The sequence below is a fragment of the Telopea speciosissima genome, chromosome 6, assembly GCF_018873765.1.
Source record: "Telopea speciosissima isolate NSW1024214 ecotype Mountain lineage chromosome 6, Tspe_v1, whole genome shotgun sequence".
NCBI classification, from domain to species: domain Eukaryota; kingdom Viridiplantae; phylum Streptophyta; class Magnoliopsida; order Proteales; family Proteaceae; genus Telopea; species Telopea speciosissima.
In genome coordinates this window covers 61,522,758-61,536,623 of record NC_057921.1, presented here as the reverse complement: position 1 = coordinate 61,536,623, position 13,866 = coordinate 61,522,758, and the positions used below count along the sequence as shown (strand labels likewise).

Sequence of the window (13,866 nt, the reverse complement as noted above, 5' to 3'; positions counted from 1 at the left end):
TACATGTCTTTTTCCTTTTTTGAGGTACTGAACTTTTGGGAATTGGGGATCTAACGGGAGCATGGCCATATGAAGAGCTGGCTGCATGCCTTAAACTCTTTGCTTTGCATCCATATTTTTGTGTCATGAAGTTCAGCCATGGATGAGCCCTGTTTCTCTTCTCACAAGCCTTCACAATAATGCTTTGGTGAGAGATTTCTCGGAGAAGTGAGACTGTTTCATTACTTGGGTTCCACAGTTCAGAAGATATCTAAGAGATGGGGAAGTAGAACTGGTGAATCAGTCCTTTCTTGCCTTAATAGGTTCTCAGTTCCCTTTTTCTTCTTACAACACGTTGGACCATCTACTGATTTATCTTTTCCAGATCAGAAGCATACTGGGAATGCAAAAGTCTCTTGCCTTGTTGGGGCCTAATTACAGAGACAAAAATGTAAACCATTTGACATCTCAAGGCCATTGAATCCCCAACATGTGCATCATGTATAGAGAAAGGCTGAAATGACAAACCATCTCCTTTTTCTCTGCACTTCTGTACTCTGTATTTACAGATTTTTATGGGGTTGCCCCAACATGCTATGCAGGCTCCTGTTAAGTCTTACCCTACTTGGGCTCTCAATGAAGAGGGAGAGAATAACCTTCAACCTTTTGCCACACGTAGTATATCTTGAGAGAATGCAACAGTAACATCTTTTTAGGCAATGCTCCATAGAGCAGAGAAAAGGTTTTCTACTATCTTTTTTCATGGGTTTTACCCTAACATGCAGATGCTTGTTAATTCTTACCCTACTTCGACTCCCAATGAAGAGGGAGAGAATGACCTTCAACCTTCTCCTATGTGTTGTATATCTTGAGAGAAACAGTAACATCTTCGTCGGAAATGCTCCATAGGGCAGAGAAAAGGTTTTCTACTAGCTTTTTTCATGGTTATCTATAGATGGTAATTATGATCCAGATTCTTGAAATTGAAACTCTCTCCATGGTAGTTACAGACCACAAATATGTATTATAGCATTACTAATTCTTGTTGCTGTTAATAGGAATTGCTTCTCTAGGTTCATCTTACGAAAACCTGGCAAAACTGTCAATTGGCAACACAGTATCTCATGCATGGGAATGAAGTGTTTGCAATAATTTATTCGCAGGCTTAAAAACGGCAGTGACACTGTTAGAGCTCAACATCATAGTACATGCCAAGTTCTCCATCATTACAGAATATTCTCTGAGAAAGGGAGAGTATTCTAAGGGGTTTTTAATTCTCTGAAGCAATTAAGAAAATGCGTACCCAGTGCACGAAGCTCCCGCCACAGCAGGATCTTGGGAGGGTCATAATGTACGCAGCCTTACCCTTGCTTCGCAGAGAGGCTGTTTCCAAAGACTCGAACCTGTGATCACTTGGTCACAATGGAGCAACCTAACCGTTGATCATCAGTGTATTTATAGGCCATGGATGACTATGATCCCAATTTCAATAGACAACAATAACAATAACGGAACACATATTGTATCTACTACGTCACAAGTACAAAGTTCTAAAATATTCATAGGTATTTTATTTAGAGTATCAAAATTTTCATAATTAGCTTTTACCATTTTCTTTCTTCCAGTCTCAAAAGTACATTCGAGATAACGTTGATTAATAAAAAAACACCTACAATTACAAAAGTGATGAGTGCACCAAGAGAGATACCATGCTCTGCAAAATGGAACAGATGACTTCTTCCCACAGAACATCCATTGACTGGGAGAGGAATCACACTTGACCGATGTTAGCAAAACCTTAAAACTACATCCGGACAGCACCTCAAGAAAAAATATAGCAACTAGGGGGTCCATTATACTTGAGCAATGACTTGGACCATTTAAGAAGATGGGGTAACAGCTGCTCGTGAAGGAATATGAATCCCAGGCCTTGATTCCCATCCTTTGCGGTCCCTGTAAGCCTCAACAGCCTGCAAGCGAAGTCTCTCATGCGAAGCACTTTGGGTGGTCTTCAATGCCTTCAAAGACCACAGCCCCCCAGGGGGTACTTTCGTGCTTAGTAGTGGATATAAACTTTGATTAAAACAGTTAGACAGTGTGAGATGATACCTTAGGAAATGCTACAAGCTTTGGAGGAGCTTTAACTATTTCTCCAAACTTTATTTCCTCACGCCCAGGGAAGTCTAGATTCTTCTCTGTCTTGGCTTTCTTGTGTTTCTTCTTTCTTTCTTCCAAGTACCTACAGGAATTCAACCTCTGGTCATCTGGAGGTTTAACACGTATTCCAAACCTAAACAGATACTTTGAAAAAAACAGCCTTTGAAAGAAATGGAATTCACATACTGCCTTCTCTCAAGCACATAGTATACAGACACTAATAGTAGTATCCACAGATATAAAGTTTAAAGAAGAGCTTCTCTGTTTGGTAAGTGAGACCAAAGCAACCTGCACTGAATGTTACTCCAAGATGTTTGAGCCATCAAAGGGCTCAAACGCTGCAAAAACCTCATTCTAAACTTAACTTTCAGATCACCTGCATCAATCTTAATAGTTAAAATAGTAGGCCATCCCTGAATTAGCCACAAACTAAAGTTTTAGATCATTCCAGCAACCCTAACCATCATTTATTTCATATTAAGTTATTAACCAATTCAGGGGAAAACCAGACGTCACTTTTTTTGTGTGAAGTGCTTCATGCACAATGTCACTTTTTTCCCCACATGGCAGACTTGGAAACGGTGGAAGTAGGTCCATGTGATAGATGACCTCCACCAATCTCACAAGCCAAGTATTAGCCTGAAATAAACATAGAGAGTGGTTAAAATGTGAGTTTAAAGTTTCATAAAAAAACAAGAATGTCATTTCACTGTATTGGAATCTAGTGGCCTTTCTACAACTTTTGAAAATTTGAACTCACTTTTAAGGTGTTCCCCCTACTTGTTTTTAGCTGAAAATTGATTAGTTCCCTGGGTTGGGGTCCTTTATCATATGGACGGATGTACCCACTCCATGTTTAAAAATGAAACCATTTTGTGATACGAGGCATGTCACAACCAGTTGTGAAAGGCATCATGATCCTCAATTTAATGATCACGATTCTTTCCAAATGCAGGTTCCCCTTTGAATAAAACCCTGGACGTTGTCGGTACTCAGCTGCATCACAGACATGCTTCTGGGAGAGCTGTGCTAACATTTTAACTCAAAATTTTGATCAGACAACACCACGAGTTAGATCTATGGACCAAAATGATGCGCAAATCAAGATTATGTATGTGGACAAGGCGTAGTGAAGTTGAAGATGTTGAGATGGATGACTATGAGCCTCAGACAACCCAGGATCACTCCTAGCCTTCACCAACTGATAAAATAAATAAAAATGTTTTGAAATAGCTTTTCATGTAGAATAAAAAGTGAAAATCAGAGGGAACCACACCAGTACAAATTAAGGGCTCTAAAAAGTATACAGTTTTGCAAATTATATGATGGATAAAGATAAAAATGAGTAGAAAAAATCATTTACTGATTCTGGGGGATCTTCAAACTATAAAATATTCATTAAACATTTTCTCAAGATTCCTCAAAAAGTTATATAATAATCAGACATTTTCTGTACCATTCACAATTCACTTCAATTAAACATCATCGATGCTTTAGGACAGAGGTCAATTTTCAGAACATTATATTAGGTGCATTCTTCTATAAGCATAGGTTTCATGGAAATGGTTGAATGAGAACAGAGAGTCATATGAAACACTGGTGGAGGGCCGGAGGAGGAGAAAGGAAGATCTGAGAATAGTCTCAGAGTAGCAGGGGGAAGAAGAGGTACCAGAACCATCACACTCACATTGTGCACAGCAACAATTTCTATTCTATATTCACTGTGCCCATCGTTGGGTACATACAAGTATTTAAAGAGAAAAATAACAAGACTCCTAATCAAACTATAAAACTGAAATAGAGTTCAAATAAAACCAAACTATTCCTACGTACTCAAAACAAATAAAAAACCTAAAAATAAATAAACTACTAAATAGCTACTTCCAACAATCCAACCCTTAGGGTATCGACACGTTCAGTGATGGGTGTCAATCTTTGGATCAGTCTCACCTTTATAGGAATTGAGCTCTTGGAGAATCTCACTGTTGGCTACCATGGTTAAGATAAGCGAGAGAACACTCAAAGGGTAATGGCAGAACAGTAAATAAATAGAAGGGCAGTACTACAATATTGGGAATTTAATTAGAAACACAAGGTAATGTAGGTGGAGGGGCAAACTTGGAAGTTAATAAAAAAAAAAGGACAAACTATAAGAGGACTAAAAGGGGAGGGGTAATACTGGAAAGAGAAAAAAAAACATAAAAAAGGCATACCCAGTGCACAAGGCTCCCGCCACTGCGTGGTCTGGAGAGGGTCATAATGTACGCAGCCTTACCCCGCATTTATTTATTTATTTATTTTTTTTGAGGGAAGGCTTTGGTGCAATGGTAAAGGTTTTAAAGAAGACGTGCTGAAGTCTTCTACCTCTGGCAGCGGTGGGTAGAGTTCGACCTCAACAGCAACTGTAACGGCTACCGTGACTTCAACTAGGGGACAGAACCATCAAGAGTAGGTTTCGGTTTCTCTGAGGAAATCTCCCATGCGGAAAAACCTGATCGCCCAAGTCGGGCTCAAGAGATTTTGTTCACCGGTGGTGGTATCATTTGAACCAGGTATGATTTCTTTTTTTTTTTTTTTGCTTTGATTCTCTGCTTCTCGCTGTAATACCAAATTGGTGGAGAGCTGGTGGAGGAGAGGGTAAGATCTGAGAATAGTCTCAGATTTGTGCGGGGGTGTGGGGGAAGAAGGGGTTACAGAACCATCACACACTCACGTTGTGCAAACCAACAATTTCTATTCAATATTCACTGTCCATTGTTGAGTACATGCAAGTATTTAAAAAGAAAAATAACAAGACTCTTAATCAAAGTATAAAACTGAAATAGAGTTCAAATAAAACCACACTATTCCTACATACTTAACTCAAAAGTCAAAATAAAAACCCTTAATGCACCAAAAACCCGGGTTGGACCGGTTCCGTCTGGATTTGGGTTTCCAAAGCCTATTATTCTGGTCCAACCAGTCAAATGCTACTGCATCAAACACCCACACCATATTAGAGAATTCTGGGTTTCCATATTCACAAATAAGAATAAATAGAACACATCTTTTTTTTTTCTTTTTCTGTGTTTGTCCCCTATCCAATTAGAGTTACATCTCCTATCATTGTTAGGTTTGTACTCACTAAATATGGTAAATACTATATACAGACATACAGTAAGTCCAAAATTAGGAGTACAATTTTTTTATATTCAACATTGGTGTCCCCCAGCAGCAGTGTGATCTCACTTTCAGAGAATTTAAAGATTGAGAGCATAAATACACCCTCTATTAGAAGGATTAGGTCACTAAATATTGAACTCTTTAACGTATAAATCAAAAGATAAAGGATAACTTAGAAGGAACATAAATGCCTTATTTGATAAGAAAAATACTAATAAAAAAATAAACAAATAAATTTAAAAAAAATAAATGTCGTGAAGATGCTTACTTTTTCTTGCGATCCCGTCTCTTTGAGCCAACAAGACCCAGATCCTGAATTGTTTTCTCAAACCGAAGGTCATGAACTTGTTTTCTCTTTCGCTTTGCTTTCTTCTTGTCCTGTATCTCCGTATGCACAACTTCCTCCCTATTATCTTTATGTTTAGGTGCTGTAACATTTTCATCTTGACCTCCTTCTTGGAACTCTAAGGTATTAATGCTTAAAGCATCCTCCAAGCTTGGTTTCTGAACAGAAATGAACACCCTCAAATTGAGACTGAAGATTACAGATTAAAAAGATGGCAACTTTATGCAAGCAGGGGCAGATAAATAAGTTCAGAGAATTCAAATGTTTTAGCTCATAGTAATAACTAACCACTTCCCAAATAGCAGAGGGGGGAAAACTAAAGGAGAAAAATCAAATAAATGAAATCTTCGTAGACTCAAGCTGTGTCGAACTGAATGTCGATCCATAAAGAAACAACAATTAAGTAAAATTGGATCGAATGAGAAATGTGAAATTTGGATTTAACATGCTAAATAAATCACATCACAAGGTTTCAGGGTGCTGGTCATCTGAAAGAATACCCATTACAAAGTTACACGCAGTAGGCACCAAGTGCAATCAGAATTCAGAACATTGACAATGAAAATGGGGGCATATATAAATTTGCATACAAAGGTAAAGCTACATGATAAAGGTAAGATGGTAACTAATTTGCATATAGAAATTTATCCCATAACAAACAGAATAACTTCAAGCCTATCACTTCGAATTAGTAATGGCTTCCCAAAACATGAAACTCTAATATATTTCTACGGTACAACTTTGGCCATGTTCCAACAAAATAAGCATGAAAATTTTTCCAATTCAGAACTCGAGGGCATCAAACAGAACTACAGTAAGTAAGCCCCTTACTTCTTTTTGCTTTTTCTTGCGGTCAGCACTCTCTGAAGACTTCAAAGATCCTGAAAAACCACGAGGATATAATTAACAGATATAGAACGATAACGTAAAGGGTTTGTAACGGGATATATACAAAACCCATCTGCCAATTCTGTCTACTCTGTCTGTGTGTGTGTGTGTGTGTGTGTGTTGGGGGGGGGGGGGGGCACCTTTTGTTGCCAAAGGTTTCGTGGTGGTGGAGGAGGTGAACTCCATGAGTTTGCGGAGCTTGGAGGGTAAGGCGTCGATCTCCTCGGGTTTCGGGGGAGGCGGCAAACGAGTGTAGCCTCCATGAGCAGCAAGGAAATTCTTCGCTCTTCGTCTCTGTCCTTTTCCTCCCATCGCCTTCCTGCCTTCAACGACCTGAGGCGAAAGAGTGAACTTACAAATATTCCTGCGATCTGCCGTAAACCAGAAAATTCAAGTTTCACTGAATCAGAGAGGGAGGGAGGGAGTCGCCGGCTCGCGGCTTGGCGGTACCAGTAGGGATGAGCGATGATGGAGATGTAACTAGACCAGACTGGGTTTGCGAGAGTCCTGCTCATCCCGGCCAGCCGGGCCCTGAAATTAGCTCGAGCAAGATATTTTAATAAGTCGTGGCAATTGCTGGCCTTGGCCCAGTTTAGTGGCCCGGCCAGACTGTACCCTGGAATGTTGTCCAAGATATTTTGTGTATCTCTTCTCTTCTGCATTCTTGCTCTTTCTATCATATTTTTCAGTGTTCTACCCCCCCCCCCCAAAAAAAATGATCATGATTTTAGTAAGATTAACAACATGGCTAATTCCCTGGTTCAGAATGTTGTGTCTGTTGTGTGTAGGGTTTTTTGGCCCATTCCCACGCCGTGGCTATCTGACTTGTGTAATTTGGATATCATGTGTTGGTCATACTTTAATATGTAATTTGTTTCTATCAAAAAAAAAAAAATTCCTCAAACTACGTATGTAGGATAGTACCAAAACAAAATAATGCATATAGGACACTAATATCAATATTTGACATGACTACCTATCAAAAAATATATATATATCAAACACAATCTACCTGCCAAAAATCACATTAAAACATGAGGAAGGATTTCCATACTAATGATACTACACAGGACGATATCGTAAGTAGAGATTTATAATGATCAACGAGGATAGAGAGACAGAAAAATTGTAAGAGATGTAAATTAAGCAGACAATGTGGAAACCTTTTCATCTTAAAATATATTTTTCTTTTGGTCACTAGCAAAATATTTGTTTCAACTTTTGACAAAGTATATTTAAGTTTAGGTTATTTTTGGATAAACACCTAATGGACACAAAGCAAATAGGTCATTTTATGTATCTTCTAATTTTGAAAAAAAAAGGGGGTGGGGGATTTGTATAACTTATTTGTTCTAGTTTTATAACTTCTACCCAAAAAAAAAAAAAAAAAAATTTATCCTTTTTTGACCTTGTTTTTGTTGGTGGATGATACATACAACTAGAGACCTAAACAATATGGTTAAACTATATTATTCCTAGTTTGTTAATAGAATTGTCTTTTTATAAAACAAAATATCTTGATAACTATAGATATACATGACCATGCACCTGATGATAATACGGATAGAATCAAAATTATGGTGGGAAGGGGTTTGCTGCCAAGCTGTGTTTTTTCTTGCGCCAATATGAAGGTCAATGAAAATATATGCATGGGCATCCAAAGGGAGGGGGGAGGTGATCATTTCATTGTCATATTCACGAGGGTTCATGGGACGCCACCGAGCAGTGTTCTTTTTCATTAACTGGTGATAAATCCATGAAGTTGTATAAAATCCATAACTAAGTGGGTCGAGAGTCGAGAGTCGAGACTCGAGACAACCTTAAATAAAGGCTTAAACAGGGCTTGAAGGATCAGAATTAAAGGCTTAAACAGGGTTTGAAGGATCAGAATCCGGTCGGACAATCTTGATCCTGATTCCAATTGATCCGGAGCAGGAGCAGCCATTCCATGCTGGGTTTTTAGGGTTCAAGCCGATTCCAGATCCTGAGTTTAATAACCTATTAGCCTCTCTGTCATTAGGAAGAAAGCGGATTCATAAAAGAAGCTTTATTATTTATTAACCATCAAATTAAGCTTCATTCAGTTGTTGTTGTTGGTTTGGCGACCACGTCGGGGCCATTTGTTGGCGACGATTGGAATTGCATCTCTGTGCGTTTGTGCGGATATAAAAGGGTCGCGCCCAATTTGATCCTTCTCTTTCGACCTCGCTGCTTCTCCTCTCTCTCTCTCTCTCTCTCTCTGAAATTTATCTATAACCCTCCCACCAGACGCATTCATCTCAAAGAAAAACTTCCCTCAAATTTCAGTTAACACTTTCGAAGACAATCACTTAATATTAAAATTAAATTGAAACAATCACGAACTCCAATTCCGGGATCCATATTTCGAGGTACCATTTCTTCATCTCTGTATCTTTGTACTTTAATTTCATTGAGATTTGACTGTGCGTTTCGATCAAATTGAATTATCAACATTTGATTTTCCTTCAACTGGGGTTCTGATCAATGCATGTTCTTTAATGTCGTCTCATCTACTTGTTTTTCTGTAGTTTTAACGTTTCTTGATCCTCTGCATTGATTTGTTTTTACGGAGGAACATTGAAACTTTGATTCTGATTACCAGAAACTAGAACAGGTTTTCTGTAGCTAACTTTCTGAGACATTTAGCTTTTTCCAATCCACAGTTCGATCAGCTTCACATTTATTGCTTTTTTTTTTTTCTTCTCCTTTATGAATGTCGATCTCATTTTGATTTGTCAGTATTGCTGAATTTTGGAAATTTAAATCGTGATTTGTTCCCATACTGTTAGTTGTCGTTCTTATGATCTAATTCACCTGGCGAATCATTGTTTTCAGGTGGGAGAGCTTGACGTTATCTAGATCAGTGAATCGATATCTGTTTGATATTGAGCTAGAAGGTGTAGGTTTGTGTACATTATCACATCTGTCATCGTAAGCAATACTCGTCATTTTTTTATTGGTGGAAAAGTAACGTTTCTGCCTTAATTCCTGTCAACGTTTTTATAGTTAAAAAAATATATATTCTCCCTTCCTCCGCTCCCTGTGTATTATGAGGTATTACTAAGTCCAATATATTACAATGGAGGAAGAAGCCCAAGAGTCCGGAGAAATCTCTGGAAAAGACTCGGAGAGGGAGGTGGTTGTTCCCGGAGGCGCAGATATAAGTGAAAGCGGAAGAGAGTTGCCCTCCGAGCATATCGCAACTGATGATGGGGCTGAGCTGGAAAATGATCAGGTTGTACAAGGATTAATTTCTATGAGTACAGTCACAGCTGCGGAAGATTGGGGCAGAACAGGGGACGAAGAGGATCAGTTTGAGCCAGTGTCTTTGAAAGACCAAGAGAGGAATGTGCTGGATTCTTTGAGTAATGTGGATTCAGTTCGATCTTCTAATTCAGATTATGTGAGCCAGTCATCTGCAAACGAAGCAGCCTCGGAATCTTATACTGGAAAAGCAGGGGCATTGGACACTTATCTAGCTACTATTGACATGCAAGATCAACCTAGTTGGAGTCCTACCTCACAGAGAATAGATGGGCATAGCCTCAAGCAATCCTCGTCTGCAGCTAGTTTCGATTCATCCTCTGGTTTCTATGGAGAAACTGGGTATTCTTCGCCTGTTGCATCACCCACAAAACCTCGGTCCAAACCTGTTATGCCAAATGTGTCCCCAGAACTCTTGCATCTTGTGGATTCTGCTATCATGGGGAAACCTGAAAGCTTAGAAAAACTGAAGGCTGTTGTGTGTGGTAAGGAGATTTTTGGGAAGGGAGAGGAAATTGATTGCATTGCCGTTTTGGTAGTAGACTCCCTTATTGCCACCATGGGTGGTGTAGAATGTTTTGATGATAATGAAGACAACAACCCTCCTAGTGTGATGTTGAATTCCAGGGCTGCCATTGTAGCAGGGGAGCTGATTCCTTGGCTTCCTTGGGAAGGTGACTTTGCAGATTTTATGTCACCTAGGACACGTATGGTTAAAGGATTGCTTGCAATACTTAAGGCTTGCACGAGAAACAGAGCAATGTGCTCTGTGGCTGGTCTATTAAGAGTTCTTTTGAACTCAGCAGAGAAGATATTTGTTATGGAAGTTGGTTCGGCAGAGCAGATACCATGGGATGGTACACCATTATGCCACTGCATCCAATACTTAGCTGGACATTCGCTAAATGTAATCGATCTACACAGGTGGCTTGATGTAATCACAAGAACACTTTCCACAGTTTGGGCAGCTCGTTTGATGCTTGCATTGGAAAAGGCCATGGGTGGAAAGGAGACGAGGGGTCCAGCATGCACGTTTGAGTTTGATGGTGAAAGTTCTGGTTTACTTGGTCCAGGAGAGAGCCGTTGGCCATTCACCAATGGTTATGCATTTGCAACATGGATCTATATAGAATCATTTGCAGATACTTTAAATACAGCAACAGCTGCTGCTGCAATCGCTGCTGCTGCTGCAGCTACATCTGGCAAATCTTCGGCTGTGTCAGCTGCAGCTGCTGCAAGTGCACTTGCTGGCGAAGGTACTGCACACATGCCAAGGTTGTTCAGTTTCTTATCTGCTGATAATCAAGGGATGGAGGCATATTTTCATGCGCAGTTTTTGGTAGTTGAAAGTGGTAGTGGCAAGGGAAAGAAAGCTTCCCTGCATTTCACTCATGCATTCAAGCCGCAGTGCTGGTATTTTATTGGTCTGGAGCATACATGCAGGCAGGGGCTACTTGGAAAAGCAGAGAGTGAGCTTAGATTGTATATTGATGGCACTTTGTATGAGAGTCGTCCATTTGAGTTCCCACGGATTTCCAGGCCTCTTGCATTTTGCTGCATTGGGACAAATCCGCCTCCAACAATGGCTGGCTTGCAACGTCGTCGTCGTCAATGTCCGCTATTTGCTGAGATGGGTCCTATTTATATTTTTAAGGATGCAATTGGCCCAGAGAAAATGTCACGTTTGGCTTCTAGGGGAGGCGATGTGCTGCCTTCTTTTGGTACTGGGGCAGGGTTGCCATGGCTTGCAACCAATGACCATGTGAGGAGTTTGGCTGAGGAAAGTGCACTTTTAGATGCAGAAATTGGAGGAAGCTTGCACCTTCTCTATCACCCAAGTTTGCTCAGTGGACGTTTCTGCCCAGATGCTTCCCCTTCTGGTGCTGCAGGTCAGCCAATATAATTGATATTTTCATTTCCGTTTGTGAAATTTATCAACTATTTCCTTTTTAACTTGTAACTTTTGATGATTCTTCCCTTTAAACCCATTTAGAATTTCCAAATGTACTACTTGTTAGCTAGCCAGGTTCTGATTAACATCCTATGCTTTGATGGTACAACTCAGAAATGGAATACTAATTAATTAATAGTTATGTATAGGGAGGTGTTTTGTTATTATATTCTGAATATAAAATATCTATATTTTATTTGAATAATATATTGAGCTCTGTCATATTTATATATGATTTCTGCACATTGAAGTAAATTTGAATTGTAATCTGCCTGGAAAAGACCTTATCACCTTACTCTTTGCCCACTTCCAATGCCTTTGGGTTTATTAAAACTATTTGAAGTGATATGCCTAAGATAAAATTTTAAAAAGGAAGAAAAAAAGTAGTATTGATGTGTGACTATTGTAATGAAGTCACCTTTCCTTTTGGTGGTGCACAATCATGATGCATTATAGATTAGAATCTTATTATTTGATTTATTAAACTTTTTTGACTGATTATTATCTGACTTAAATAATTCTGCTATCATAGCTTCTTGTCTCAGGGTGGTATTGGTTGGTACACTTAAGTTATAATTTGGATGAAAATTTTATTATTGTTTCTCCTTTATTCATCTTCTCCAGGATTTAGAGGAATGCATCTTTTTGTCATTGAATTCATCTGCTTTAATGTTCCAGGGACACACCGAAAGCCTGCAGAGGTTCTTGGGCTGGTTCATGTTGCTACACGAATGCGTCCTGTGGAATCTTTGTGGGCCATGGCCTATGGTGGACCCATGTCTTTACTTCCACTCACAGTAGGTTATGTTCAAAAGGATACCTTGGAACCGCAACATGGGAATTTTCAGTTGTCTTTAGCTACAGTTTCTCTTGCTGCTCCAATTTTCAGAATTATTACTATGGCTATTAAACATCCTGGAAATAACGAAGAGCTATGTTGGACAAGGGGGCCTGAGGTTTTGTCGAGAATATTAAAATATTTGCTGCAAACGTTGTCTTCTTTGGATCTTGGAAAGCAAAATGGAGTTAGAGACGAGGAACTTGTGGCAGCAATTGTCTCTCTATGTCAATCTCAGAAAAACAATTATTCATTCAAGGTGCTGTTTTTTCGCACTTTGCTGTTGGATCTGAAAATGTGGAGCTTATGCAACTATGGATTACAGAAGAAGCTCCTATCATCACTTGCAGACATGGTTTTCACTGAATCATCAGCAATGCGAGATGCTAATGCCATCCAGATGCTTCTTGATGGATGCCGTAGATGCTATTGGATCATTCGTGAAAAGGATTCGGTTAATACTTTTTCACTGAATGAGGCTCAACGTCCTGTTGGCGAAGTGAATGCTTTGGTTGATGAACTCTTGGTGGTTATTGAACTCCTAGTGGGAGCAGCACCTCCATCATTAGCTGCTCAAGATGTCCAATGTTTAATAGGATTTGTGGTTGATTGTCCGCAATCTAATCAGGTAACATATGTCGTCTGCATAACATTGCCTGACACAGAATAAATATACAGTTGGTTCATATTTTGTTGGATGACAGTGCCTGTATCCTCTCCATCTTTTTCTTTTTATCAACTAGCAAATTTTAGTTGGTCCTTTGGCTTTCAGTTCTTCTTTTAATGTTTCCATGTTTTTACTGATATAAATTTGGGAAAATCTTGTTGTAACCAAGGTTGGTGAAAAAAAGTTGTAACCTTACCTTTTTTTTTCCCTTTTAGTATAACACACTTTTATTTTTTCCAATTAGGGTAAATCCTGTCATTTCACATAAATATTGTAGTAAATAATTTTTAACATTTTGAAAACCCTTCTTTACCCTTGCATTAAATAATTTTTGGGAATAAGACAAGGGGCAATTAAAAGAAGGTTACAACTTCTTAGTTCACCACTTTGGTGACAACAAGTTGCACCCTATAAATTTAGAATGAGGAATCATCTCAACTCAACTGAACCTTATCCCAGCTAAATGGGTTGGTTACACGAATCCTGTTTCACCTTTTAACTCTATGAGTAAGTGAGACGGGCGTCGATATGTTTGATGACTTGAGCTGTTACCTTCCAGAATTTGGAATTTGGAGTTGGAAATAATCTTTGCC

The 13,866-nt window shown here is 39.1% G+C and overlaps 2 protein-coding genes across 2 annotated transcripts in view; one reads left to right on the top strand and one right to left on the bottom strand.

The window, feature by feature from the left end:
* Nucleotides 1-1,506: 1,506 nt before the first annotated feature.
* Nucleotides 1,507-6,966, bottom strand: LOC122664070 (coiled-coil domain-containing protein 137). Its single transcript, XM_043859756.1, has 6 exons — nucleotides 6,935-6,966; nucleotides 6,673-6,903; nucleotides 6,476-6,525; nucleotides 5,567-5,802; nucleotides 2,089-2,218; nucleotides 1,507-1,997 (listed from the first exon to the last, which is right to left on the bottom strand). The coding sequence occupies exons 2-6, from the start codon at nucleotides 6,842-6,844 to the stop codon at nucleotides 1,860-1,862; spliced, it is 726 nt and encodes a 241-aa protein (XP_043715691.1). The 5' UTR covers nucleotides 6,845-6,903; nucleotides 6,935-6,966; the 3' UTR covers nucleotides 1,507-1,859.
* A 1,856-nt stretch (nucleotides 6,967-8,822) lies between these two features.
* Nucleotides 8,823-13,866, top strand: part of LOC122664067 (BEACH domain-containing protein C2) — a 60,410-nt gene continuing 55,366 nt past the window's right edge. The window contains exons 1-3 of the mRNA XM_043859753.1: nucleotides 8,823-8,922; nucleotides 9,389-11,706; nucleotides 12,447-13,234. Of these exons, the coding sequence (XP_043715688.1) occupies nucleotides 9,633-11,706; nucleotides 12,447-13,234 (2,862 nt within the window). The 5' untranslated portion in view covers nucleotides 8,823-8,922; nucleotides 9,389-9,632. The remainder of the gene's footprint in view (nucleotides 8,923-9,388; nucleotides 11,707-12,446; nucleotides 13,235-13,866) is intronic.

Coding starts and splice junctions, on each gene's coding strand:
- LOC122664070 (XM_043859756.1), bottom strand. CDS start 6,844: ATGGGAGGAAAAGGACAGAGACGAAGAGCGAAGAATTTCCTTGCTGCT. Junction 6,526..6,672: donor GAAACCTTTGGCAACAAAAG/GTGCCCCCCCCC, acceptor GTGGTTTTTCAG/GATCTTTGAAGTCTTCAGAG. Junction 5,803..6,475: donor GCAAGAAAAAGCAAAAAGAA/GTAAGGGGCTTA, acceptor ATTTCTGTTCAG/AAACCAAGCTTGGAGGATGC.